The sequence below is a fragment of the Scatophagus argus genome, chromosome 4 (assembly GCF_020382885.2).
Source record: "Scatophagus argus isolate fScaArg1 chromosome 4, fScaArg1.pri, whole genome shotgun sequence".
Classification (NCBI taxonomy): domain Eukaryota; kingdom Metazoa; phylum Chordata; class Actinopteri; family Scatophagidae; genus Scatophagus; species Scatophagus argus.
In genome coordinates, this window is record NC_058496.1 from 18647532 (window position 1) to 18672431 (window position 24900).

At 41.1% G+C, this 24900-nt stretch overlaps 1 protein-coding gene across 2 annotated transcripts; it reads left to right on the plus strand.

The window, feature by feature from the left end:
- The first annotated feature begins 120 nt into the window (after positions 1 to 120).
- mamdc2a (MAM domain containing 2a) lies at positions 121 to 23391 on the plus strand. Of its 2 annotated transcripts, XM_046386159.1 has the most exons (14): positions 121 to 828; positions 1015 to 1140; positions 7455 to 7705; positions 10679 to 10763; positions 10904 to 11038; positions 13560 to 13816; positions 15435 to 15528; positions 16275 to 16421; positions 17746 to 18011; positions 18207 to 18303; positions 18848 to 18994; positions 19310 to 19569; positions 20699 to 20783; positions 20910 to 23391. In XM_046386159.1, exons 1-14 carry the CDS (start codon positions 810 to 812, stop codon positions 20969 to 20971), a joined length of 2031 nt encoding a protein of 676 aa, XP_046242115.1. In that variant the 5' UTR covers positions 121 to 809; the 3' UTR covers positions 20972 to 23391. The 2 variants fall into 2 exon arrangements, with proteins under 2 accessions (XP_046242115.1, XP_046242116.1); XM_046386160.1 differs by lacking the exons at positions 20699 to 20783; positions 20910 to 23391 and having other exon boundaries at positions 18848 to 18990; positions 19310 to 19514.
- The last annotated feature ends 1509 nt before the right edge of the window (positions 23392 to 24900 follow it).

Genomic DNA, 24900 nt, shown 5'->3' on the forward strand with positions numbered 1-24900 from the left:
TGCATAAGTAATAACTTGGGGTAAAGAGAAAAGAGGAGGGGACCCAACACAGAACCTGGAGAAACCCCAGTGATGCTACAAGGTTCAGACACAGATTCTCACTAGGTTACCCTTTAGGTGTGGTTGTTCTCAGAAGATGGAGAGGAGGATCAGAAGATTCACTGGCACAGACACAGCTGATAAACCCAGCAGACTGATGACAGAGGAGAGAGAGGTCGCTCTGGCAGTGTGGATATTCTGCACAAAGGTTGTTCTGTTGGGGATATGCAGAGAGTTGAGTTAAAACAGCATTTGTGGTGGGACACTAACAAGGGTTAGTATCTCTTTGGGAGAGAGGGGTAAAAAGGTTTCTATTTCTATCTTTAAAATATTTTGTGTGTAAGTACACTGAGGGAAACTGAAACTTAAAACTCCTTGTATGTGTACCCACGCAAGTCTGACCGTTTTTTGAGCACATATGACTCTGATGTGTGCTTTATGTGGTCCATCTGCTCACCTTTTCACTTTTAATACATTTATACATATGTTCACGGTGTCAGGGTGGTTGAGGGGGAAATTCCTTAAAGGCCCTGATCCAGTCTGGGTGCGGCCCTGGCTCATTAAGCAGCAGTAGGCGGAGAGACGCTGCGACCTGGACCGCTGCTTCACCATCCCGTCATCCATTCATCCACGCGGATAAACCATCTCTACAACATGTGAAAGACAGCCAGTGACGGTTTCGACGAGCAGTTGGTGCTGTAGTCCTCTGAAGAATTGACGATCGCAAAACTACAGAGTGAGATCCCAAAGTCAGTGCAAAGGCGGATACGATGAGCCTCACTCTCCGGGGTAAATCCAAGTTATTTCACTTTGGAAGCAAAATGCAGAATGTTGCATCAAAATTGTGCTTGTTCTTCTTTGGTTTATAACTTTAGCTTCAGCAACCACGCAATCTAAGAAAGTTGTATGAAAGCAGAGGTAACTTGTGCATAGATCAACTCTGCAGAACGATGCTCTACTCTTTTCTTCTTGCAGTGCTGCTGCTGTGCGGGTTCCTCAGGGCGCAGCAGCAGCTGCTGCCTGGCTCCTGCAACTTTGAGCTGGGCACCTGTGGCTACAAATCAGACCCAGAGTATGGCAGCTGGAGCATGAATGAGGAAGGTACAGTGTCACCATTAGCTCTGCTTATTGACGGAAATAAACATGCTTAGAATAGGGGACTGCAGTATTACTCATAGTACCATACTATCCACCTATTTGGGAACCTATAACCTGTAGTGACTCTGGTGAAGAACCAGGCAACAGATAACATGCAACCAAACATGAGTCAAATGTTAGACTTATGTTAGAAATTGTATAATTGATTTTGAAGGTAATGCTAAATGTACACACACTTGGCAGTTGAATATTTCAGGGCAGACTGTCAGTGTGTGTAGTGTGGGTAAACAGTTTAGGAAACTGAAACCTGTAACATATCTAACAGTCTGATAAATAGTTTAATTATATTTTTTGAAGGTTAATTTAAAATTTGCAGTCAATTTGTCATACTAGGACATTTACATGTGTATTGTAATGTTTCTCTCAGCCCCATTCAGAGTCATCAATTATCACTCGTGGGAGTTCTGAGACTGAAACTCTTTAGCTAGAGAAGCAACATAAATAAAAATAAACATTTTATATTTTATTCCAACAATGACCAGGTTATCAGTAGAACTGGGACACCACTGGTTAATTGATCAGTAAAGTAGTGGAATTACTACTGTGACAGCCTGAGCTAGTTTATTAAAAAAGAGCGACATTCAATTTTGAGACTAAGGAGATGTGTGCGTGTGTGAGAGTGTATGTCTGCGCACGCACGTGTGTGTGTGTCACATTCTTCACACCTGCCCCTTCAACTCTCCTGCAACCTCTGGAGAGGCTTTTGGCTTTCTCTTTCAGCTTTGTCCTGCTGAATGTCCATGTCTTTTGCAGAGCACATCTTGTAATTTTCCAGTAGTTAAAATGCTGTCTGGAACAATGATTTAATTTTACAGGAGCACAGTGAATATGATGCCAGGCAGTATTGCAGGAAGGGGTGTTGTGATATCCTGGTATTGACAATAATAAAGTTGATTCTGTTGATTTTTAAGATAATCAGAACATAAAAGTTTGGACCAAAACAGGGGATGAAATTCAGTTAACACAGGTACGACACAAGATCATGAGAGGTGTTGTTGCAGTCACTTATGTTCTTGTTACAAGTTGTTTATGTACCTCCTACACTACATTACTATGGTGGATAGGCTTAATGTTAATGATAGCTCTTACTGTTCAGCTTTTACTTCAGCCACATCAGTCAGCGCGAGTCAGCCTGCACTGTAGCAGTGACACTCCTCATGTCATCCTTGGTGTCATATTAAAGAGCAAGTGGCTGAATAGTCAGTTGTGAAACATTATGACAAACAGCTACAGGCTTCCATTACCACTTTTGTGGTTGTGATTCAGAATTTCTCCCAGTTGAATCACATGTTTTTCTCCATGTTTTTTTTCTTTCACTTTGAATTTGGCAGTTGTTCGCAGTGTTGTCTTTATCACGTCTGTTAGCACTGTTGTCCTGTGGATGCTGAAGACAGCCATGTGCCTCCTATGATACACTTGATGTTGCCAGCTGCTTTTTTTCATTAGAAGTGACATGTAACTAAGAAATGATCCCTCATTTGTTTCTTATAGGGTGTCTGTCTGTTCTTTACCTTTCAAAACAATGTTTGCAAAACTGCGTGATAGACAATTAATGAAACTACCAATCTCATCATAGTTCCTCTGCTGTCTAACTGCCAAAGTGAATACTCAGAGCTCGAGTTTAGCGTCTGTCCACCAGTCAAATGTAGTAGGATTCATCAGTGTTGTGTAGCACTGACACTATATAAGGCCATATAAGGCACCAAATGTCAACAAATGTGGATTAATCCACAGTCAAGTTCACTGCCAAGGAACTGTGTGCACTGATTCATTCACTGTCAGCCCTGAGAGTCACTGAATTACATGAAGTCTGAAGTAATTCAGTTCAGTCTCAGTTTGGATTTATTTATATAGCAGCAAATCAAAACAAAAGTTATCTCCTTACTCTTACTCTACTCTAATATCGGCTTTAATATAGAGAGAAACCTCGGGGCAGACCCTGGCTCTAGGTGGGCAGCCATCTGTCTTGACTGGCTGGGTTGAGTAAGAGAGAGAGAGAGGAAAAGAAAGAACAAGAAAAAGCGTGGAAAGAACAAGAAAAAGAAGAAGAAGATGTAAAGACTAGGACCAAATATTTTATGTAATAATTAGATGTATATAGGGCGGAATCGGTGGTGCAGTGGTTAGCACTGTCGCCTCATAGGAAGAGGGTTCCAGGTTCAAATCCCGGTCTGGGCCCTTCTATGTGGAGTTTGCATGTTCTCCCTGTGCCTGCGTGGATTTTCTCCGGGTTCTCCGACTTCTTCCCACAATACCAAAAACATGTACATTAGGTTAATTGGCTACTCTAAAATTGCCCCTAGGTGTGAGTGTGAGAGTGTGTGGTTGTTTGTCTTTGTGTGTTGGCCCTGCAATTGACTGGCGACCAGTCCAGGGTGAACCCCGCCTCTCGCCCGTAGTCAGCTGGGATAGACTCCAGCTCCCCCGCGACCCTGACGGATAAGCGGTATAGAAAATGGATGGATGGATGGAATTAGAGGTATATAGTAGGGAAGGACTAGCAGGACTTTCAGTTTGCAAACTGAAAAATACAAATATAGGTTATACTCTGGTGAGTGGTTAGCAAGTTGCCCCTAGCCACACTGGCTGGTGAGCAAATCAATCTGTCAAGCTATAGACTATTTACAAGCAATTTAAACTGTTAAAAAAAAAAGGTCTCAGGTGAACTCGAGGAAACTCTCTCGAGTTAATTAGAAAGAAAAAGCTACTGTATCTCTCTCTCTCTCTCTCTCTCTCTTGCTGCAAGGTTAAACTGAGAGCAACGGAGCTTTTTAAATTTTTATCAACAACAAGACATCTCAATATGTCTCAATGAGTTGAGAAGTCGCTATTGTATTAATTATATAAGCTTAATCTTCTTGCAAACAAAAGCATCAATGATAATAGTGCAGTTACATTTAACGCTACTAATGTAGTCTTCAGTAAGAATCTGTTCTCAGTAAAGTGGAGTGTGGTGGCACTGAGACTCTTTAAATGGGTCAAACACAGTGGAGTGCCAAACCAAAATATTCCAGGGTAGCTGTGTTTCCATAGACAGAGCTGCCTGCCAGGCAGGAATCAGGTGAGCTCTGCCCTAGTTTAATTTTTGAGTTAAGAGACGAAAGTAGCGAGATACAAATGGTTGAAAACTGGAGGTGAAACCATTGAAACGAATTTGCCAGTAAATCTGGAGCGGGGAAAGAATTTGGTCCGTGGAGACTGTTTGAAACTTGCTCATTCACATATGTGATCAGATTCACCTTAAACACAAATGCACTGACATCACAACTGTAGCTCAATACTTTATTGTTAACATGTTTTCAAATGTTTTGTACTTTTTTTTCTCAAAATTATGAAAGAAGTTTGCTTACCCTTTCTATAAAGACTACATCTATAATGCATTATGTTAGGTATTCATAGTGAATCTGCTAATAATGCTTTATAACTAGACTCATAAATACACATAATACTTTCTGATGCATTAGATCAGCAAGACGTTAACTGATGGGCCATTCAATGCATGATATTGCTATTATAGCACACTGTGAGTTGCTGATAGTGCTGTAGCTGATGGTTGAGATGTGTATTGGTGAGTATAGGTAGTCATAATGCATTATAAGCCCAGTCAACCTCTAGTTTGTACCTTGTCAAATGCATCCATGAGACACATGAAGATATAATTCGTTCAAGTCACATATATAATGTGTTATGACTGCTGCATCAGACGGCATTATGTATGTTTATGCGGGTAGTCATAAAACATTATGACTGCACTATGTATGTTATGTAGGTGTATGTATCATTATGTAGTATAATGAATGAATGAATGACCCAATAGTGAACTATGGATGTTGTCTTCATAGAAAGTGTTATCTTCTCATATATGAGTTCTATATGTGATGATGAGGAAATTTAAATTAACCACACTTGAAACCTTTCATGTATGTCATTGCTGTGTGTTACTGCTTAGAGATTAGTTCATCACATTTAATTTAGAAGTTTTACAGCGTGAATATGTGCTGAATTTTGATCTCCTTCATTACAGAAGTGTGTCAACACATTCCACATGCCAAGTCAGCCATTCTTATCGACTCCCCCTTTTGTTTTGTCTTCCACCAGCTGCTGTGCTCTGTGCATCAAGCCAGAGAGCGTCCCTAAGCAGCTCCCTCTGTTTATGATAATCTGTCAGCACAGTTTATATTCCGACTGTTAAGATAAGTGGCAGTACTGTAAATTGTGTTTGCCATCTCTCTTCTAGCCATGCGTTCACTGTGTGCTCACTGTAGCTAGTACATTCCCTGTGACACTGAAAGCAGAGTTCTACCCCAAACAGAAGCTTCAGCAGAGAAGCAGTGCAGTTTGCAGTAAGCCTCTAACCAGACTGAGATGGAAGAAGCTTGGAGATGGTGATAGACTACACCCTCTGTGGCAATAAATAGGCTCATAAAAAAGAGGACGGGACCACGATGGTGTTTTCTGTTTGGTTGCTATGGCAATGTGGGCTTGAGTAGAGGAGGTTACACCAGAAAAAGAACCCAAGGCAGAGTTTGTGGTTAAAACCAGGATGGATGTCCTAGGTGATTATATTCACTAAACAGAGACATCAGAGACAAAGACTTTAGGCTGTGCTGGAACAGGATAAACAGAAAGACTGAGATGGATGGAGTGAGGTGGGGAGCTGTCAGGGCCTCTCTGTGGCCTCAAAGACCACCATGATGACCACAAGGAACTCCTTATCTCTCTCTGGAATTTTAAGAGCTTCTTCCAGCCAGACTCTGAGTTGGACATTTTGACAACTCAAGGTGAAAATTTCTGCTAATATGAGTGATACTTAAGTCTGTAGAATACTTCATCAACACTCCTCTCCTCAGTTCCTCTTGTATCATCTCATGACATTTAACCTGGCATTGCCAAGCCAATTTGCAAAATGCTAATTAGTCTTAAACTTTCCAATTTATTTGTAATTGGCATTTCAATGGCGCAGACCAAAATGCCTCAGGTTGCAATTGGATAGACCCGCAACGACTCAGAGCAATGAAACACGTGCCCTAGTGCTGAGGAAAAAGATAATAGTAACCAGCCTACAACATGCAGATATGAGCTGTGATGGTGTTGCATCGTCTGTGAACATACATACTTACATAACTTGGTGTCTACATGACTAATATGTACAAAAACATCTGGATTTGGTTCAGTAAATTGCCACTGCAACTGTGAAAAACAAAAGAAACAGAAACAAAAGCCACCAAAATGATCTTAATTCGTTTTTCTGTTGCTCCAACAATCACCCACTCTGGTTTGGTTGAAAAACCTTAATTCACAGTTAGGTGTGAAAATATTACATGCTGTTTTTCTCTGATGTCCCACCACTCTCTCGCAGCTTGGTTGTTTCATATCAAACCCGCCCTATAGTACACAAACGGTTGTGATTGGCCCGACACAAACCGGGATGGAAGCAAATCTGCCATAACAGGAGGGATACCAGACTCATCTGCCAGAGCAATAAAACATGAGCTTGCAGATTACTCTAGTTCACAGGCCGACTGACGTTGGAACTGGGGTACACAAAACCCAGTTGGAGTCCTTATGTAGATATTGTCAGTCAACACAGATTTGACCCTTGTCTTACTTGCTCCTTCAGGGCTCACTGTTTGAGCAAATCACTGTTCAAAGACTTCTTCTGCCAGTAAGATGGACTTCATTTGACCAAATAAGGGATCACTGATGCAACTGTAAGCCCCCCTGCTTCCCCTCCCCACTAGAACTGAGGACACATAAACCAGCTTTCCATAAACACGGTTTATATTCACTAAATTGCCTCTCTGCTCTCTCAGAACTGTGTCAATGGGTAAAACACCTCAGCTGTGACATAAAAGGAAACTTTACATTTCTTTACATTTACTTTTCATCTCAGTGTCTCTCTGTGTCCTTCTTTTTGTTGTGTTCATTCTCTGTATTTCTTGAACTCCAGTATTATACTCAGTCAGACCTCTGTATTGCATGTTTTTGTCCTTTTAGTATGACTTATTGTTCATAAGGGTTGATGTATATATCGACCCTTGCTATTTGTGTATCACTGACCTTTACAGGCGATGCTTGAACTCAAAGACACGTCTGTCCATCAAATTTGTTGTGAAGCTCAGTTGCACATTGTTATTATATGAATAGACAATTTTCAAGTCCTAGTGACCAAAAAACAAGAGTTGAATTCTCTAAAAATGAACTGCTTAATATTAACATGCACTCTTCATGAATATATCTTCATTTTGTCACCATAGGGCATTTGATAACAGTGGACTCAGCCTTCTTACATGACCATGGGCATGCGGTTCTTGTCAGCCCAGTTCTGGACCAGCAGGACTGGAGCTGTGTGAGACTGGTGTACCAGATCACTGGACAGGGTTCCCTACAGCTCCATCTCAGACCAGATGGTGATAACTTTGACTACCAGCTGTGGACTGCCAACAAAGACTCTGACAGCTGGCTCATCGCTAGTGTGGACCTACCCAACACCACAATCCCTTACCAGGTAGGTGTGGCTGTAAAGACCATAACCACAGTGATCAGAGTTAGGTTTCTGGGATGAAGTCACACTGACCTATAAAGTTGTTCAAACTCCCCCACTTTGGGATAAGAACAGGCTCTGCACTGCTTCCACTGCACTGCTGTTCATTTGTGGTTAGGTGGCATTCACGGCTGCTGCTTGGTAATCACATTTTTAAGGGAAACACATTTAGAAAATCTTCGACTAACCACAATAAAATCGAGGAAGATTACCCATTTTCTGAAAAATGTGAATTTGCTGCCATATTCCATAACTGAGTTCCGAGTATGAAATGTAGTTTTCCTTCATCCCTCCTGCACTTGTAGTCTTGTCAGTATTTCAGCAGCTAGTGCTGAAGATTTTGGAAAGTGGACTCAAAACTGCTCCACCTGCTCCTCATCTGCATTTGTTTTCACTTACCTGCGTGATTATAATTTAAAATTTTTTACAGTTGTCTTAAATCTGCCTTTGCCAAATGACCACTACAGAGTAAATATGACAGGCTAATATTCCTGTTTTTTTTTTTTTTTTGCTAAAGAATAGTGATTTCCAGAGAGGGAACTTTTCCAAGAGGAACTCAGAAACTTTAACTGTGTGTGAACAAAAGAAACTGTAGTGAGGTCTCATACTATAATAATCCATGCAGTATCATAAGTTATCATTGTGGTGCTGAGTAAAGTGAAGTACATACTGATAGCACCGATTGTTGATATTAACATTATTTCCAATGTGTTATGTGTTCAATCCCATTTTCTGTGCTAGGACTTTTTTTGCTGTGATATTGGAAAAGTTTTTTTTATATATATATACTAGTATTGTAATAAAGTTTAACTTTCTGGGATTTAAATAAACTTGTTAATCTTCTTACTGATTGAAGCTGATAAAGTATTAGCCCTTTACTTGCAAGGGTGTTATTGCACTTACAGTTAATGAGAGTAGTACTCTCAACCTGACTAGTCTTTGAGTGCTCATTTCAGCCGCTTCACATCACTGTCTTCGCCATGGCCGCTCTGTGCTGCTGTTCTGTTTGTGTGGTGTGTGTGTGGAAGAACACATTCCTGTCAGGGAGATAGCAGGGGAGAGGCTGCAGATAGTGCCATAAGATATTACTCCAAAATGTTAATAAGTACTGATAAAAACCATTAATGTCAGAGCTTATCTGTACAATTGTCTTTAATGATTTAGTCCTGGAGCATGTTTAATACAGGTTTTTGGTACCCATCTATGGTTGTGGGGTTTTTAATCTTTGCATGTCTCATTTTCATCCATTCATTACATTCTTTCACAGATCAGTGAAGCTGCAGTAAATACAAAGTGAATACAATTCACAGCACGATGGCTGTGTCGTTGTTTTCTCATGTATGACAACTGCATCTTAAACACTGCCGTTGTTATGCCTCCACATCCATCCATCCATCCATCCATCCATCCATCCATCCGTCTGTCCATCTGTCCCGTTCTTATGTTTCAGGAACACCTTCAGAATTTCACATTTCAAATTTAGCACAAAGGTCCACTTGGACTCAGCAGTGAACTAATTAGATACTCTAATCATAAGAAATATTTCACACAAATGTCTGTTAGGATAAAATGATGAAGTGATTACATTTTATATCCAAAAGGTCAAAGGTCACCTTCACTATAACATCATATTGTTCTTTGTCTACTACTCACCTCCATAATTGTGATGATACATTATTTCACATTTGGCCACATACTGAATTGGTGACACTGATGTTGGGTGTCCATCTTGAAAGTGTATTGATTTTTTTTCTGTGCTGCTGAGTTGAACGTGTGCTCGATGCATCCACATTTTAGAATTTGTAGCTTCTTTGTAGCAGCATCCCTATTTGAAGCATTGCAGTCCACCACAGTATTACTTTTGATGATACTGAGTTTCATATGATTGTTGCACCATGTGATGAAGGCCTTTATCAGTCCTCTCTATTCCTCTGTAAGAATATCCTCCAAGTGAAGATAGCATGCTTCTCACTGGACATCATCGCAACCGCGCAGAGGCATAGAACTTCATGGTGGTAATTCTAGTTATTTATGTTCTACACAGCTTTTTGGAATTGGGGTTGTAATGTAATACTGGCTACATATGTATTAGCTTTGCGCACTGATCTAAATATAAAGAAAACAAACCCTCCTTAAACGCAGAGTGAGTTTGAGGCCCACAAGTATGCTAAAAGAAGCAATGATGTCATCTAAGCCTCTTTCTAAATTTAACTAGTTTCCTTATTGTTAACCAGAGCACTTACTTCTTCCTTAACAGCCCTCCTGTGGTGGAACAACTCCTAAAATGAAGAACCTGGGAAAGGATAAATGGTATAACATGGTATTAACTCTGTAATGGAGACTGTGAGGTTGTTCCACATGCCATGCTGAGTTATGAGGGGAAAAGGGAACTACATAGTGAGTTGGTACTTAAAATGATGGCATGACAAACATTTAAAGGCTGACTACACAGTTATTGTAAATTAGTAAGTATGTAAGTATGGCGGCAGACCAGCAATGTTTATAGCGCCGCTAGAATTAGGACTTTCATTACTGGCCAGTGGAGTGGAAGGGTCGTCTGTCTGTGGGGAGATATAAGCACATTTACAGTTAGCAAGTTAGTCAGAGTTCATTCACTCGGCATGCAATAGTGGACCAAAACATCACACCCCTTTCTAAGTCTTTAAATTGGTTACCGGTAAGTCAGAGAAATGTTTTACTGGTTACTGATCTACAAATCACTCACTGAACTAGAATCAAATTCTCTGGCATGTTTTCTGCCTATGAGCCATGTAGAACATTAGATTCCTATGGTCAACAGAAAACAAAGGGCAGCTGCATTTTGTCAAAATGCTATGCTACGATTTTACCTGATTTTGACGTCATGTTATGTATGTCTAACCTGATGTAGCCGCTTTCTATGCCAGCTTGTCGGTAAGTCTATTTTTTCTTGCGCAGATTTTGCTGGAAGGTCGACCTGAACGTGGCTCAGGGAACAGCGTGGCCATCTTTGAAATTCACATCGTTCCTGGTTACTGCATAGGTCAGTGTCAACATTAAGACTTTAACATCAAGTCACATGTTTCACTTTTGATGTACAGTTTGATGTGAAACTGTATTTATTTATAAAATGTGTAAGACTGAGTAAAGAACACTTTCTGTCTTTGCTGTTCCTGTTACCAGAGTGTAACTTTGAGGAGCATCACTTATGTGGCTATAGTAACAACTGGAACCCAAATGTCAACTGGTACGTTGGAGGGAGTGTGGCTAGACAGCCTGAGTCCAACCAGCTCGGAAACAACACCAATAACCAGAGAGGTAGATCACTCATACGCACACACACACACACACACACACACGCATGCACATACAGACACGCTCACAATTCAGTTTGACTCAGTTTATTTATATAGCACTAAATCACAACAAACAATCTCTTGACGCTTTCCAATTAGAGCAGGTCTAGACCAAACTGTTTAATTTAGTGTTTAATATGGAGAGACCCAACATTCCCCCATGGGCAAGCACTTGGCGACAGTGGTGAGGAAAAACTTCCATTTAGAAAGCATCTTGCCTTAACCGGTTGGGTTGTGAGGTGGAATCAGGCAGTGGAAGAGTTGGCCTCAAATTTAAATTTAGTCTTCAATTTTGGAAGTTGGATGTATATTATGAGAGTGGCACGGTGGTGCAGTGGTTAGCACTGTCGCCACATTAGATTAACTGGCTACTCTACATTGCCCCTAGGTGTGAGTGTGTGCTTGTCTGTCTTTGTGTGTCGGCCCTGCGATTGACTGGCGACCAGTCCAGGGTGAACCCCACCTCTCGCCCGTAGTTGTGGTGTTACAATAGCCAAAATCAATAATGCAGTAAAATCCACAATGAAATGAAAGGGTATAGGTGTAGCTTTGACTAGGACCATACTCTCAAACTCTCATATTTGTAGAATATATACTTTGTTTCTGCTTGGGAATAGATTATACATTAGCAATGTTTAGTCAAGTTTGGATTCAGATACAATAGATTTCCTTTGCAGCCCCATTGTACCCAATATCCATAGAAACGTTTTGAACCGTACTGTAGCATAAACCCCTTTTCCTCTGTCTGTTTCTGTGATCAGTGTGTTCCCAACTATCCAAACACATATTTGTGCTAAAATATGGCTAAATATACAGCTTTCATTTGTCACCAATGTGGTCAGCTGTTTACGTCTGTAGCTCGCAACTGGTCATTACTGTGCAGAAGGGTGTGCGGTACTGAGGTCTGACTTCTGTGTGTGACATCTGCATTTTGTTCGAGGTATGAGGAAATATAACAGATTTAACAAGTTTGACTCCTGGCTCATATCTACACCATAACAGTGCACCTGTATGGAATGATTTCTCACATATAAGTCACTTTGCTTTAACAAGAATTCTTTCTTTTAATTATTTTTAACTTCATGTCAAACATTCCGTCTTTATTTCTGTCACAGTGCGGTTCTGTGATGGCATGGTGTGGACTGATAGTTTCTCTTTTTTTACTACATTACTACTTACGCTGTTAGATTTGTTCTGTTACTGTCTGATAACAACAAGACTTAAAGCTCTACACTATGAAGTTCAGCAGGGTGAACAGGCGGTGGGTGTTGACTTTCTATATCGTCTGGACTCTGTGCAGGCACCTCGCTCAGATATCACTGATGCCCCGTATGTTGTAATCACCCGCTGCAGAGCCCTGCTGTCCAGGGCCATACACATCCCATCAATGTTTGTAATCTGGCCTGTGATGGTGGTGTCCTCTCCAAACTTCAAAATCTACCTGCATGGCTGGGATAACAGTCATGGGTGTACAGAGTAAACAGAATGGGGCTCCAGTGGTCATCATTAGAGCTGACAAGGATTGACTGTCAATCTTAAGAGTAGACTTGAAGTCAGAAATGTGTTAAACTCATCATCTGTGCTGTGTTTAAAGTGGAAACAGACAACTTTCCTCCCTAGTGTTTCCAAATTGGATATAATGTCGGCACTGCTGTCACAAAGACAACCACCGTAGCAGTTACCAACACGGGACAAAAGTGTGATTTTTGTTCATTCATATAGTCGCTAATAGAGACATGAAACCAGACAAAAATGGTAGGATCAGGATCAGGCTGGGCCAGTCAGCCTTCATTTTTCTAGACTTCATGCCTGGTGGCAGACAGAATTGCACCATAAAAAGGAGTTAATAGGAAAGCAATCTAAAACCCAGTGAAGTCATTCTTCATCTCTAGCCATAACGTTGTGCAATCAGCTTTTACTTTTACTTCACATTAGGACGTGTTAAACCAAGAAACTTGTCTGTTGGCAGTTCAAATAAATGCAAACTTGAATCAGGCAAAATTTCTAGCCATGGCACACTACATGTTGATCACAGGATATTCCCACTTCTACCATCCAGCTGCAATAGCTGAATGTGGAGTTGTAGAGGCTGTCTAGTCTGACAGTCAGTTTACGTGGATTGGTGGCTCTTGGACACAGAATCTGTAATCAGGAAGGTGTGCTGGCTTGTGAAATGAACTGCTGTGTTGTTTGCTTAGTGAAAACTTACATGTTTGTGCTTGTTGTTATGTATCTCTGTTTTATATGATTAAAAGTAGCAACATCATGCAGTCAGTGTTCATGGCAGCCTGTAAAGAACTGTTTAATTCCCAAACACTGATGGAGGGGTGTAAAAATCACCATACATGAGTCATCTTTAGTGAATGCCTTTTTCATTTGCACAGTCTTATGACAACTTTGAAATTCACACGCATCCATTACATGTGACTGTAACAGCCCATAACCGTGTACCACTGGTCAATCTTTATCTTCCACTGCTCCAGGACATCACATGTATGTGGACTCTGTGTATGCCAAGCACTTCCAAGAAGTGGCCAAGCTGTCCTCTCCCATGACTACGGTCCCCATGGCTGGTTGCCTGTCCTTCTATTACCACCGAGACCAGGAACGGGGGAACATCTTTTCAGTTTTCACCAGAGACCAGCTGGGCCACTTTGAGGAGATCTGGAGGCCAGAATTATATACTACCTCTGGCTGGACTCTGGTCAGCGTTGACATCAAAGCCCCACATCCCCTTGAGGTCAGTACTTGAGGGAGCGTGCTTATTGTAAGTAAGTCAGCTTCATATGATGATTGGATCTAAATAAATGATTTAATAAATTTGGGGTTCAGTTCCAACTTATTTTTATCAGTTAATGTCATTAGGAGCCAGAGTCTGTGCAGTGTTGTATTTGGGCAGATGAACTGCGTTCTTGAGTTACAGGCCATACACCCATCGGACTCAGTCTCAGCTGTCAATCATGACATTTTAGCAGCAACAAATATCTAACCAAAATCTAAGAACATGTATGATGTACAGAGGGACAACAGGCAGCAAAGGGCCACAGGCTGAAATTGCTCTCAGGCTGCTGCTGTAAGGACTCAGTCTCATTCTCAGTCTTTTGTACATGGGGCTCTACCAGGTGAGCCATCTAGTTCGAATCCCGGTCTGGGCCCTTCTGTGTGGAGTTTGCATGTTCTCCCTGTTTGCATGTTCTTACCCATTTTTCTCCAGGTACTGCGGCTTCCTCACACTTTCCAAAAAACATGCACATTAGGTTAACTGGCTACTCTTCGTTGGCGCACACGCACACTCTCACACTCACACCTAGGGAGTGTGAGAGTGTGCGTGTGCGGTTGTCTGTCTTTGTGTGTGTCAGACCTGTGATTGACTGGCGAACAGTCCAAGGTGAACCCCACCTCTCGCCCGTAGTCTGCTGGGATAGACTCCAGCCCTGCATGGACAAAGGGGTTTTAGAAGGTGGATGAATGGATGTGCATATTATTCATTCTTAAAATCATGATTGTTGTGATTTAAAGGTTGCAGTTTGTCAAATCACAATTTCAATATAAAAATGGTTAATCATTCAGCACCATTTATAGGATCAGCACTTTCCTGAAAGCATTCTCTGCTTTCAGCTGTTTCAAACTGTCACTCTGCGATGATGTTGAAGAGCATTGTTAGTACAGTCAATGAGCTGCTGGTCCTGGTCTCAGCTTTCACAACTGTGTTTCTGCTTAGTTGGTTTGTGAGAGATAGTTGCTGCAGCCTCTGCTCATTTTCAGACTTGCCAGTACAGGCAAATATTGCCACAAGCCTCTTGTTTCCCGTCATTTAATTTCTTTTTTCATCCTAAGCTGCAGAAAGACCATATTATTTCAAATATCACGAAAGAAAGAAACATATGGTCGTTCTCTTCCTCATTGTTTTGTTGTGTGCAGCTGAGTAGACACACATGCACGCATGCACTCACTCCACTGTGTCTTTCCACTGCACTTTCAAATGTGTATTCTTCCCTATGACTCCACAGTTTCCTTTCCTTGTGCTTTCAGCCAGAACACCTCCCACAGGCTGCTGCTGTCTCTGTGGAAAGAAGCTTGCGTAACATTACTAACTGGGTCGGTTCCTCTGTCCCGTTGAGCCAAGAGTAGTACAGAGCTTTTCCATCATGCAGTGCTCCACTGACTAACCCATGTTTCTGAATTTACCCTACACTGATGTCACTGTCTGGCTTCTACAGCTGTCTCCTCTATCAGTATATGTCATACTTTCACAACATGTGTTTAACAGTCCACAGAGCTTGTTCTCAGAATTATTAGGTACAAGTCATACATTGCTCATTACACATCTGTTAACAGTTTCTGTTCATGTCTTTCAGGTGGTGTTTGAGGTGGCGTTCAACAGTGCCAGAGGCGGATACGTAGCCGTCGATGATATCTCTTTTTCCCCTGAATTCTGCCACACTGACACAGGTGAGAGCAGTGCTCTGGATCTTATGGGGTAAAGGTTGATCACAGGCAAAGACTAGTCTGTATTTCAGTCTATTTCAGTATGGCTGCCTCTTAAACATGCTGGGCTCTCACTTGAGATGACGCTGTTGGGTTGTAGACAGCAGGATTATCTGTTCTGTCTAATAAATGATGGGATGAATGTGAAAATTCATTTTGAGGGTTGTTAATTGGTCTGGATCGTCCCTCGCACTCACAAAGTTCATTAATCACCACTTGTTGCTTCTGAGAGAATTCATCTCTTATTCCCTCATAGCGTTACTTGGTTTTGGAAAAAGTGCAGTATAAATGTAGTTTAATATTATTATTACATTAGCATTGCATTAGCATTAGCATTCTCTGAAAATTATGATACTGCTGCAGTTTAAGAAAACACATGCAAATAGTAATAGTAACATTAAATGTGCTAAGGTTAAAGCCATTGAGTCTCTAAAATGGATAGTGTGCATCCTCTGTTAAATTTTATTAAAATCTTGCTGTGAGTGGAGGCTTAACATGCCCCAGATCTCTGCACTGAAACTGATATTACCCTCTTCATCAAACTTGTGTTTTTGCAGCAAATAAGTGATATTTAAATAAGTATAAAAAGTGTGAATATTCAATTCTCAGAGCTAACTACAATTTTTTCACATACTGTTTGATATAGCCTGTTCAGTGACCTCTGTTAACAAGGCGGGTTCAAGTTGGATATGCTGTGTTTTGTGTTCCAGAGCCGACCTTTGACCCCTCTATAGCCAACTGTGACTTTGAGAATGGGCTGTGTCTGTACTATCAGGAGAGAGCAGAGAGTAACGCGTGGAGCAGAGTTTCAGTTAAGCCTAATGCCTACAGAATAGGGGACCATACCACAGGATCAGGTGAGTCACACAGCACCATGCTGCCCGATACCCGATACCTGATACCTACTGCTCAGGGATCCACATATTTCTTTTATCTTGAGTAAATGTGATGTAATTTATCCATATAGTACTATTTTGTTTTGGTTTGTTTGTTTTTTTTTTACCTTGTTGTAGTAGTTTTGCTGGTTGCTGACACACACTCTGAAAAGGAGCACAGGCATCTCAAAGGAACACCCTTAAAAAAAAAAAAGGGGGATTTTTTCAACCAATCAGTTTTGTTTTTGCTGTGTGTATACCTCAGCAGCTACAATGTGTGATCATTCTGTAACTAAAAAAACAGATGGCTGACTGAGTTAGTCAGAAAAAGGCGAGTCTCCAGTTTTTTGGAGACACTTTTCCTCTTAACATACTGCAACCTTGGGCCTCTTATAACCTAAAATTTGAAAAGGCTCAAGTAAGAGGTTTTTCTCTGCATTTGCACTGTAGTTCAAAATAGGAACATTTTAGATAGGCTCCATTAAAGAGTCAAAAGTGTGAGTGTGTCAGTCTCATGGTCTGTTTGGTCAGACAGTGAGCAGTTGTGGGACAAACAATCCTGGATTGTCCATTTTGTGGTTCTGCTGAATTCAGGCTTGTGCTGGGGCAGCCCCAGCTGGCCAGTGACCCAAAACAACATCCAGTACAACAAACCACTTCATAGCTTGTCAGTTTGCTTCACTATGTGCATTGTGATCCTTTATTATCTTCCCTGCTGCACAGCTATCCCCTTAACTCCCACTATTTGCCTTCAAGAACACTGCAATCATCTGTTGCTTTTTTAGTGGAGGCATCCAGCCAAAGAAGCCATAAAAAAAAAAAATCAGTAATGCAGGTTTTGGCAGTTATGGCCCAAAGATATGGCAAACACTTCCTGTAGATATCACAGAGCCTTCTTCTTTTTCCTTTTATCCCAGTTCTTCTTCTTCTTCTTCAATTATTATTATAATATGATGTGAAGTTCATGAACTCCACATCAGTAACTTATTTGGAAAAATGGACAATTATATGTCATCACTTAGAGTTAAAAAGGGTCAATTTATGCATCAGTGCCTTCAAAATAAAGATATGGTGCAAATTATTATGCAAGTAAAGTATGGTGATCTGGCTTTCAGTATCTCTAATATGTGCTATAGTTCATAGTTGGGTCACAACTCTACACCCAGGCAAGAAAATCGTTCTCCTCACTTGCTGCTTCATAATTGACACAGTATTTTATTTTGCACCATGGAAGGTAAACACACTGTAGTTGAACTAACATTAACACTGTTGCTCTAATTTATGTTCGTTGTTTTATCTTTCTTAGGCTGTTTCCTCCTGGCAAACACTCGTTTCACTTCAAGGCCTGGTTATATAGGTCGGCTTCATGGTCCCTTTTTACCAGGGAACCACAAATACTGTGTGAGGTTCTACTACCTGCTCCATGGATTTAGGAAAGTTGATAATGCTCTAGTTCTTTACATTTATGACGAGAACAACGTGGCCCAGGAGAAGGTTTGGAGCCTGACTGACACTTCCAGGTCTATATGGACTGAGGTTGAGATCACCTTCATGAAGCCCATGCTTTCCAAGGTATCAAGAACTGCATGGGGTGATGTACATGAAGGTTGATCTTTTTGAACTGCCTGAATGGAAGAATGGAAAGACAGGCTTGTGGATGGATGGATGGCTGGTTGAGAGATAAATAGAAGGCATGGCGAATGGATTGGAATGATAATTGGATAAATGGATAAACAGCAGTATTAAGTCTTTTTCTCTTTTTCCCAGTTAGTGTTTGTCAGCATATGTAGGAACTTCTGGGAATGTGGCCTGGTAGCCATCGATGACATCACTGTCAGCCTGGGGGACTGTCAAATCACAGCAGGTAAAGGACTCATTAAGACATTCACTGAAGTACCAGGAGCTGAAGTTGAAGTTCCAACAACTTTATATTGTTTTCTACTAACAAGTTGATACAACATAAGAAAATGTAGTGACAGAAACTGGACTGGCCACAGACAAAGGCACTAAACTCTTAGTGAGGCAAAATGAGCTGGAGTAGAGGGAGCTTGGGGCCTACAGTGACACTGATTGTAAACCCCACCAGTAAGTCAGGATTGTTATGTCATTGCATCAACAACTCTCAACAAATTTATAGTGCATTGTAGGGACTTTCATAAGGTATTATAATGCATTCATAATGCTTTATGATTTCACTCAGAGACACATTTAGTGCTTTCTGATGCACTGTATCAACAGCCATAGAATATTATAGATGTGACTTAACTGAAATTGTGTCTTACGGATGCTCTTGACTTGCTTGAAACCAGAGCGGCAAACTCCAGCACTCAATAGCCTCATCATTCATTCTTTGCTTTACCTCCTTTTTTGCTCACCGTGTGCACTGACTGTGCCTGTTTGCATCACAGGCTCCCTCCCAGGCCAGTGTAACTTTGAAAATGGAGTTTGCGGCTACCTCCAGGATAACAAAGAAGACAAGGGCGACTGGCTGCGAGTCCGAGGACATACCCCCACCTCCTATACAGGACCTAGAGGAGACCACACTACTGGGGTGGGTGAGTCATTTCCTCATTCACTGTTTTATTCAGAGCTCATATCCCCCCGTGATGGCTGAAGGGAACCCTGGGTGTGATGTGAACCTTAATACAGAAACCCACTGTCAGACAATCATTTATTCAGACAATTCAGCTGAAGACTTGTTCCTACATGCTCTGTTCTCACTGTCCTCATTTACGCAGAATTCTGTTCTCCTTTGTGTCGTGTCTTTTTACAGCTTCAGTAACAAGTTTCCAGTGGAGACAATTACAATGTTTGTATTACTGCAACAATAAATTACAATGGGTGTTTCTGTCCACTGTGTGGTTCTCCAGGTTACTTCATGTACATCGAGGCGTCACTCATGCGTCCAGGTCACAGAGCTCGGCTGCTGACCTCTGACCTGCGGGGTTCCACGTCCCCTCAGTGTTTGATCTTCTACTACCACATGTATGGATCTGGCACTGGGATACTGAGCGTGCTTCTGCGTCACAGCAGCAGAGAGAAGGACACCATGCTGTGGAGACGCCGTGGTGAACAGGGCATCAGCTGGATGAGGGCAGTGGTGGACTACCACTGTGATGTCCGACACCAGGTACGCAGATTATAGGAATCATGGACTGTTTCCTAACATAAGATAGCAGACAATTACTCACAGAGCCGCTTCTCCATACAACACACCATAATGTACTCATTTTTATTGCATTTGAATGTTCAAATAATTAAGTACATGGATGATATTCAATAGCACTATTTTATCCTGAAATTTACCTCTGTAGTGATATGTGAAACCATATTTAGAATGATACACTTGTCCCCACAATCCCTCACAAAGCCTCTGTAGTATTAGTCCTATTTGTTCTAAATAATAAAAGAAGGCATAATATACAGTAACCTAAAAAGACCAATGGAGAAACTCATGCAAAAGTAATGTCCCTCAATCATCACTTAATGAGCCTCTATAAGTCTGTGTTGGTGTCTGTTGCAGAGACTCGGCCCTCTGTCTGTATTTTCTTATTTTCTTACTGCTGCTGTGTCAGGATGTTTCTGGGCGTCAGCCTTTGTGCAGGACTGTGTAGCCCCCAGCCAATAACAGTGTGAGGTTGGGATTCTATAAAAAAAATAGCAGCCAGGTTACAGATGTCTCTGTTTCTCCAGTCTCTGCTCTCTCAGTCTGTCATTAAGAGCTGCACAGAGACAGACAGGAGCAGATAGACAAGAAAAAGCCTTTCACACAAAATCCACAGGGTCGGGCTTTGAGAGAAATGTGTTTTGTGAGGTTATATTGGCCTTTGACTCATGTTTGAGTGAAGAAGATGGTTTAGCCAAATTTGAAGAAATGCCCCAAGGCATTCCTGAGATATTGCAAGGAGCAGACATACTTGAGACAGACAGTTGATGGTGCAGAGGCATAAAAATAATCTCAAACACAATCAAACTGATTTGTGTTGTCTGATCAGTCATTTTTCAGACAATTGCCCTTCTACCAACCTATCAAGCTTTCCAGAATGTGTCAGAACTGCAATACAAATTAAAATTAAAGTAAATCAGCTCCTAGACTCCTGCCCCCCCGCGACCCTGACGGGTAAGCGGTGTAGAAAATGGATGGATAAATCAGCTCCTTACCATGTTGCGCCCATACTCTGGTCTACGGCTAGTAGACGTGACAGCTTCAGTTAGACAGTTTATGATTAACATAATGGCATAGTTTGTGTTTCCTGCAGATCATATTTGAAGCCATCCGAGGCCCGTCACTACGAAGTGATATTGCGATTGATGACATCCGTTTTCAGAGGGGTCCATGTGAAGGTTGGTTTAATGCACTGTTTCACTTCAAACTGCCGTTGCTGCTGTGTCTCTATTAGCACTACCCAATATTCAAGCAGTTTTATGAGTGGATTTATAATATCTGTGTTGTCTTGTCCTCCTATCCAGATCCTGGTGACATCACTCCATACTCGGGCTTCTCAGAGTATTTCAATGAGATTGAGAAGTGAGGTTGGCGGGAACTCTCTCTGTATAAATGCTTGGTAGTTTTTTAGAGTTGGGCTGGATGGTTTTCAGAAGTATGAATGTGAACAACTCACTGAGACAATTTACAAAGTTGTAGAGCGATGCTTACCTTATGTTGCAGCCAGGACCCCCACCACACTGCACTGCTGCCTGTCTTCGCTTTCCAGTCCAGTTTATTAGTTTATGTGCTTTAATCCTCAGTGTTTCCCTGATCACAGCTTAAGAGAATGGAATTGCATTACACGCAGGGGAATTGATGTGATTTGTGACAACATTTTCTGATTCGATTCCAGATAGTCGCACCTCATTCTCATGACACAGCCCTGTTGACTCTATGCACAAAAAGCAGTACAAATATTTGCCCAGTATGCTATATGTGAAAGAAAATAGCCATTTCAGTTACAGAAAATGAAAGGAGTCCTGAAAGGAAACACAACATTGTGGAATGTCTGTGATGATGTTTTCTGAGAGGTCCAAGAAGATTCTTCCTCCAAAGCCTGATAATCATATACATTTTAACACTGCAGTGGTCGCATACGACAGCTTTATGAGCTCATAGGTGTACAGTGTGGTCTTGCTCTAGACATACAGGTAGAAAACATGTATAGTGAACTTCAGAGGCCAGATGTCAAAAGAAAAAAAAATAGATATCTTTTAAAGGTCCAGTGTGAATTAGTGGATTTAGTTTCTGAAGATGAAAGGTATGGAGGAAATAGCAAATTAAAGTCAGCAAAAGGGAGAACATATCAAATACACTCACCCAACAACTGGACGACTACACATGATGAAGAAGAAAGAAGGGGAACTATAACTTAGCATTTTGAGACAGGCATTTGTATTAAAAGACAAATCCCATGAAAGGTCAAAGTCAGCCATGTGTCTCTCTGTGTCTCTCAGTCTGGTGTGCTTTTAACTTTTTGGATAGCTCGGGCTTTCTGAGTAAGACTGGGAAAGCTGTATAGAAGTAAAAATGGCCTGAAACAAATATTTGCACACTTTGGTGCATAGTAGCACTGGGCCTTGACTGCTGCCATGTAGTTCATCTGATGCAAGGTACACAAAGCACACACCCACGCAACAACAGCATGAAAACATCAAGAATCTGCAAGACTGTCCCTGTGTATCCTGGAGCTGTCAGTAAGTCAGCTTCTTAACCAAAAGATTGGACATTGATTCTGAGAATTTCATATTTAAGATCTGACAAGCCTTGCAAGCCTTTTGTTTTTGTGCTCGTTCATTAGCTCTGTTCTGTATATATTTGTTTATAGTGTAAGTTGTTTGAATGTAGACATAGTTTTAGGTCCAAGAGATGGGGATGCTTAGCAATGGACAAGTTTCAAGCTTGAACGCCAGTATATACAGTTCTGCTGATGTTTCATACATATCTAATCTCAGAATATAACTAAGGCTGTGTTGGTTCTTGTTAATCAGATTTTACTCCATAATTTCACAACTCTTGAGTCCTCTGTCATGTGCACATCAGCATCCTTTCAAGGCATGGGTTCCGTAAGGTGCTGGAAACCTTTACTAGAGGTTCTATCCATGCTGGCTCCTTAACATCACACAGTTCCAGCAGCGTTTTAAGCCACACGTGTTACAACTGGTGAGCTGTGATTCTACTGTAGATGTACTGTACACCGCTGCCTTGGTCTCCCTGTTTAGCCTGATAACCAAGCCGAATTTCCATTTTGATTAAATTCTTGAAAATATCTGAAATGTGGGCAGTGAGTCAGTGCTAGCTTTTCTACTGGCCTCTCTACTTCTTGTTTGTCTGTTTACCTGTTCTTGTAGACCCTATAGTTCATGAAGCTATTGTAACTGAGATGCTGGAGCCTTCATGTTAGGCACCAGTAAACACAGATCACACTTTTGCCCCTGTGGTTTAACATGAGTAAGGAGGTCATGATTTCTGCACAGAGACATTGCTGTTGAGCTTTTCAAATGTATTTTTTGGTGCTTTGAGCACCACAAGTGAAGTGCCATCTAGTTCTATCATTTTCAAGAGAAGGCAGACATTTGTACAGTGGATATCTAAAAGAGCAAACAAACAAGACAACACACGCCAAAACAATCTAGATGGATAAATAGCACTACAGGCAAGCGGGAAAATATGTTTATTTGATTTGGGGTGAACTGTGCTTTATAGTGTGTTTTTATTCAAATATGTTTATATTTTTACTGAAGTAAAAACTTAAATGTAAGACTGCATGTAATTGAGTATTTCTACACTGTTGTATTGCTGCTTTTACTGAAGCACAAGATCTAAGTACTTTTTTCACCTCTGCTTGATTAGATCAGATTAATGGTTTTTCACCATCACATCTCAGTGCTTCTTGTTACTGATACACACAGCTAGTGTTCACAAAATGGAGCAGCATCTTAATACTATATCATTCAAATCAAAGTTGTTGTTTTTTTTTAAACTATTCTACATATATACAGGAGTATGAACATAAAAAAGCAGACAAGATAAACAGAATCATTTCCCACAGGCAGAAATTGCAGCAATTCTATATTGTTCTATGTGTCATATATATGTCTGTCTCATATTTCACCACGCAGTTCACCATTTAAGCAATAATCATGACCAAAATAATTGTAGATTGTTCAGTAAACAAAATTGACATTGTGAGCACAAGCGCTCAATGTGTCATACAAGTATCTATGATTTACTAATACAGCATTAATGAAGAGGTTTATGCTAAACTTCTGTTTATGCAGCTCAACTACCAGTTGACATCTTCAATGTCAACATTACAGTTAATGGTCACATGTTCTGACATGTTAAAGCAGGAAAAGCACAGGTATTAACTGAATGCTGACTAAATTCCATGTATCCTTGCATTGTGCACACTGGCTCATTGTCACTCTTTAATAAAACAAAACTATCATTGATGTTAAAGAACACCTGACAAGTCACAATGTCTGCTGGAAGAATTACAGTGGCCAGATTGTTTTGTCACTAATAAAATCAGAAAGTGCAATATCGTAAGGGTTCACTTAACAAGTGTTGAGGCCTGCAGGAAGCTTTCCATCAGTGTAAAAACTTGAATTCTGTGAGGCCATTGTACAAGGCCTAAAATGTCTGGGAAAGATCCAGACACTGACCTTGAACCAGACAACAAAGATGCCTTTTGACCATCATCTCTGTTTTGTGAGATCACTGTGGGGTCCCGTCTCCTATCTGTTAAGTTAGAGCGCCCTCTAATGTTTGAAACTTTCCTCTGATCAGAAAGGCCCACAGCCGGCCTCACTCACAGCCTTCATCCTGCGCTGTGTTGTAACACAACAGCCTTACAGATTTACCTCTTGAGGTTCTTTTCAGGATTTAAGGTGGTATGGTGTACAGTGCTATATACGGGTGATACAGATGGAACAACACCCAGAAAAAAAAGCAGGCAACTGAGTCAGGGCCCAAAAGTTCAAGATTGTGCTGATTGGATTGAAATTGTATATGAGAATATGCACCGTTAAACATGATAGGGACCTTAATGGGGGCATTATGTGACCTCAGGGTCCTGGCTTAGGACTCCCTGTGTCTAAATCTAATTTTAAAACCTTTGGGTTTTTTTGGTTTGGTTTTTTTTTGTCCTTCAGTGATGTGTCATTAACCATCAAGTCCTATACATAACAAATGACCTTCATATTCTGTAATTTCCCAAATATACACACTGGGATATTTGAGGTTATTCACCAAGCTTGACCTCATTTTCAGACTGCAGACTACGCCAACAGCTGTGGGTCAGGAGGTAGAGCAGGCCATCCACTAATCTGACGGTCAGAGGTTTGATCCCATGTGCTTGGACAAGACACCAAATCGCAAACTGCTCCCAATTGCCCTTTCATTTGTGCCCTATTGTTTGTTTGAATGGTTATTTCTGATGAGAAGATGGCACCTTGCATGGTATCCTCT

Coding starts and splice junctions, on each gene's coding strand:
- mamdc2a (XM_046386159.1), top strand. Junction 15,529..16,274: donor ATTCTGCCACACTGACACAG/GTGAGAGCAGTG, acceptor TTTGTGTTCCAG/AGCCGACCTTTGACCCCTCT. Junction 20,784..20,909: donor TCAGAGGGGTCCATGTGAAG/GTTGGTTTAATG, acceptor CCTCCTATCCAG/ATCCTGGTGACATCACTCCA.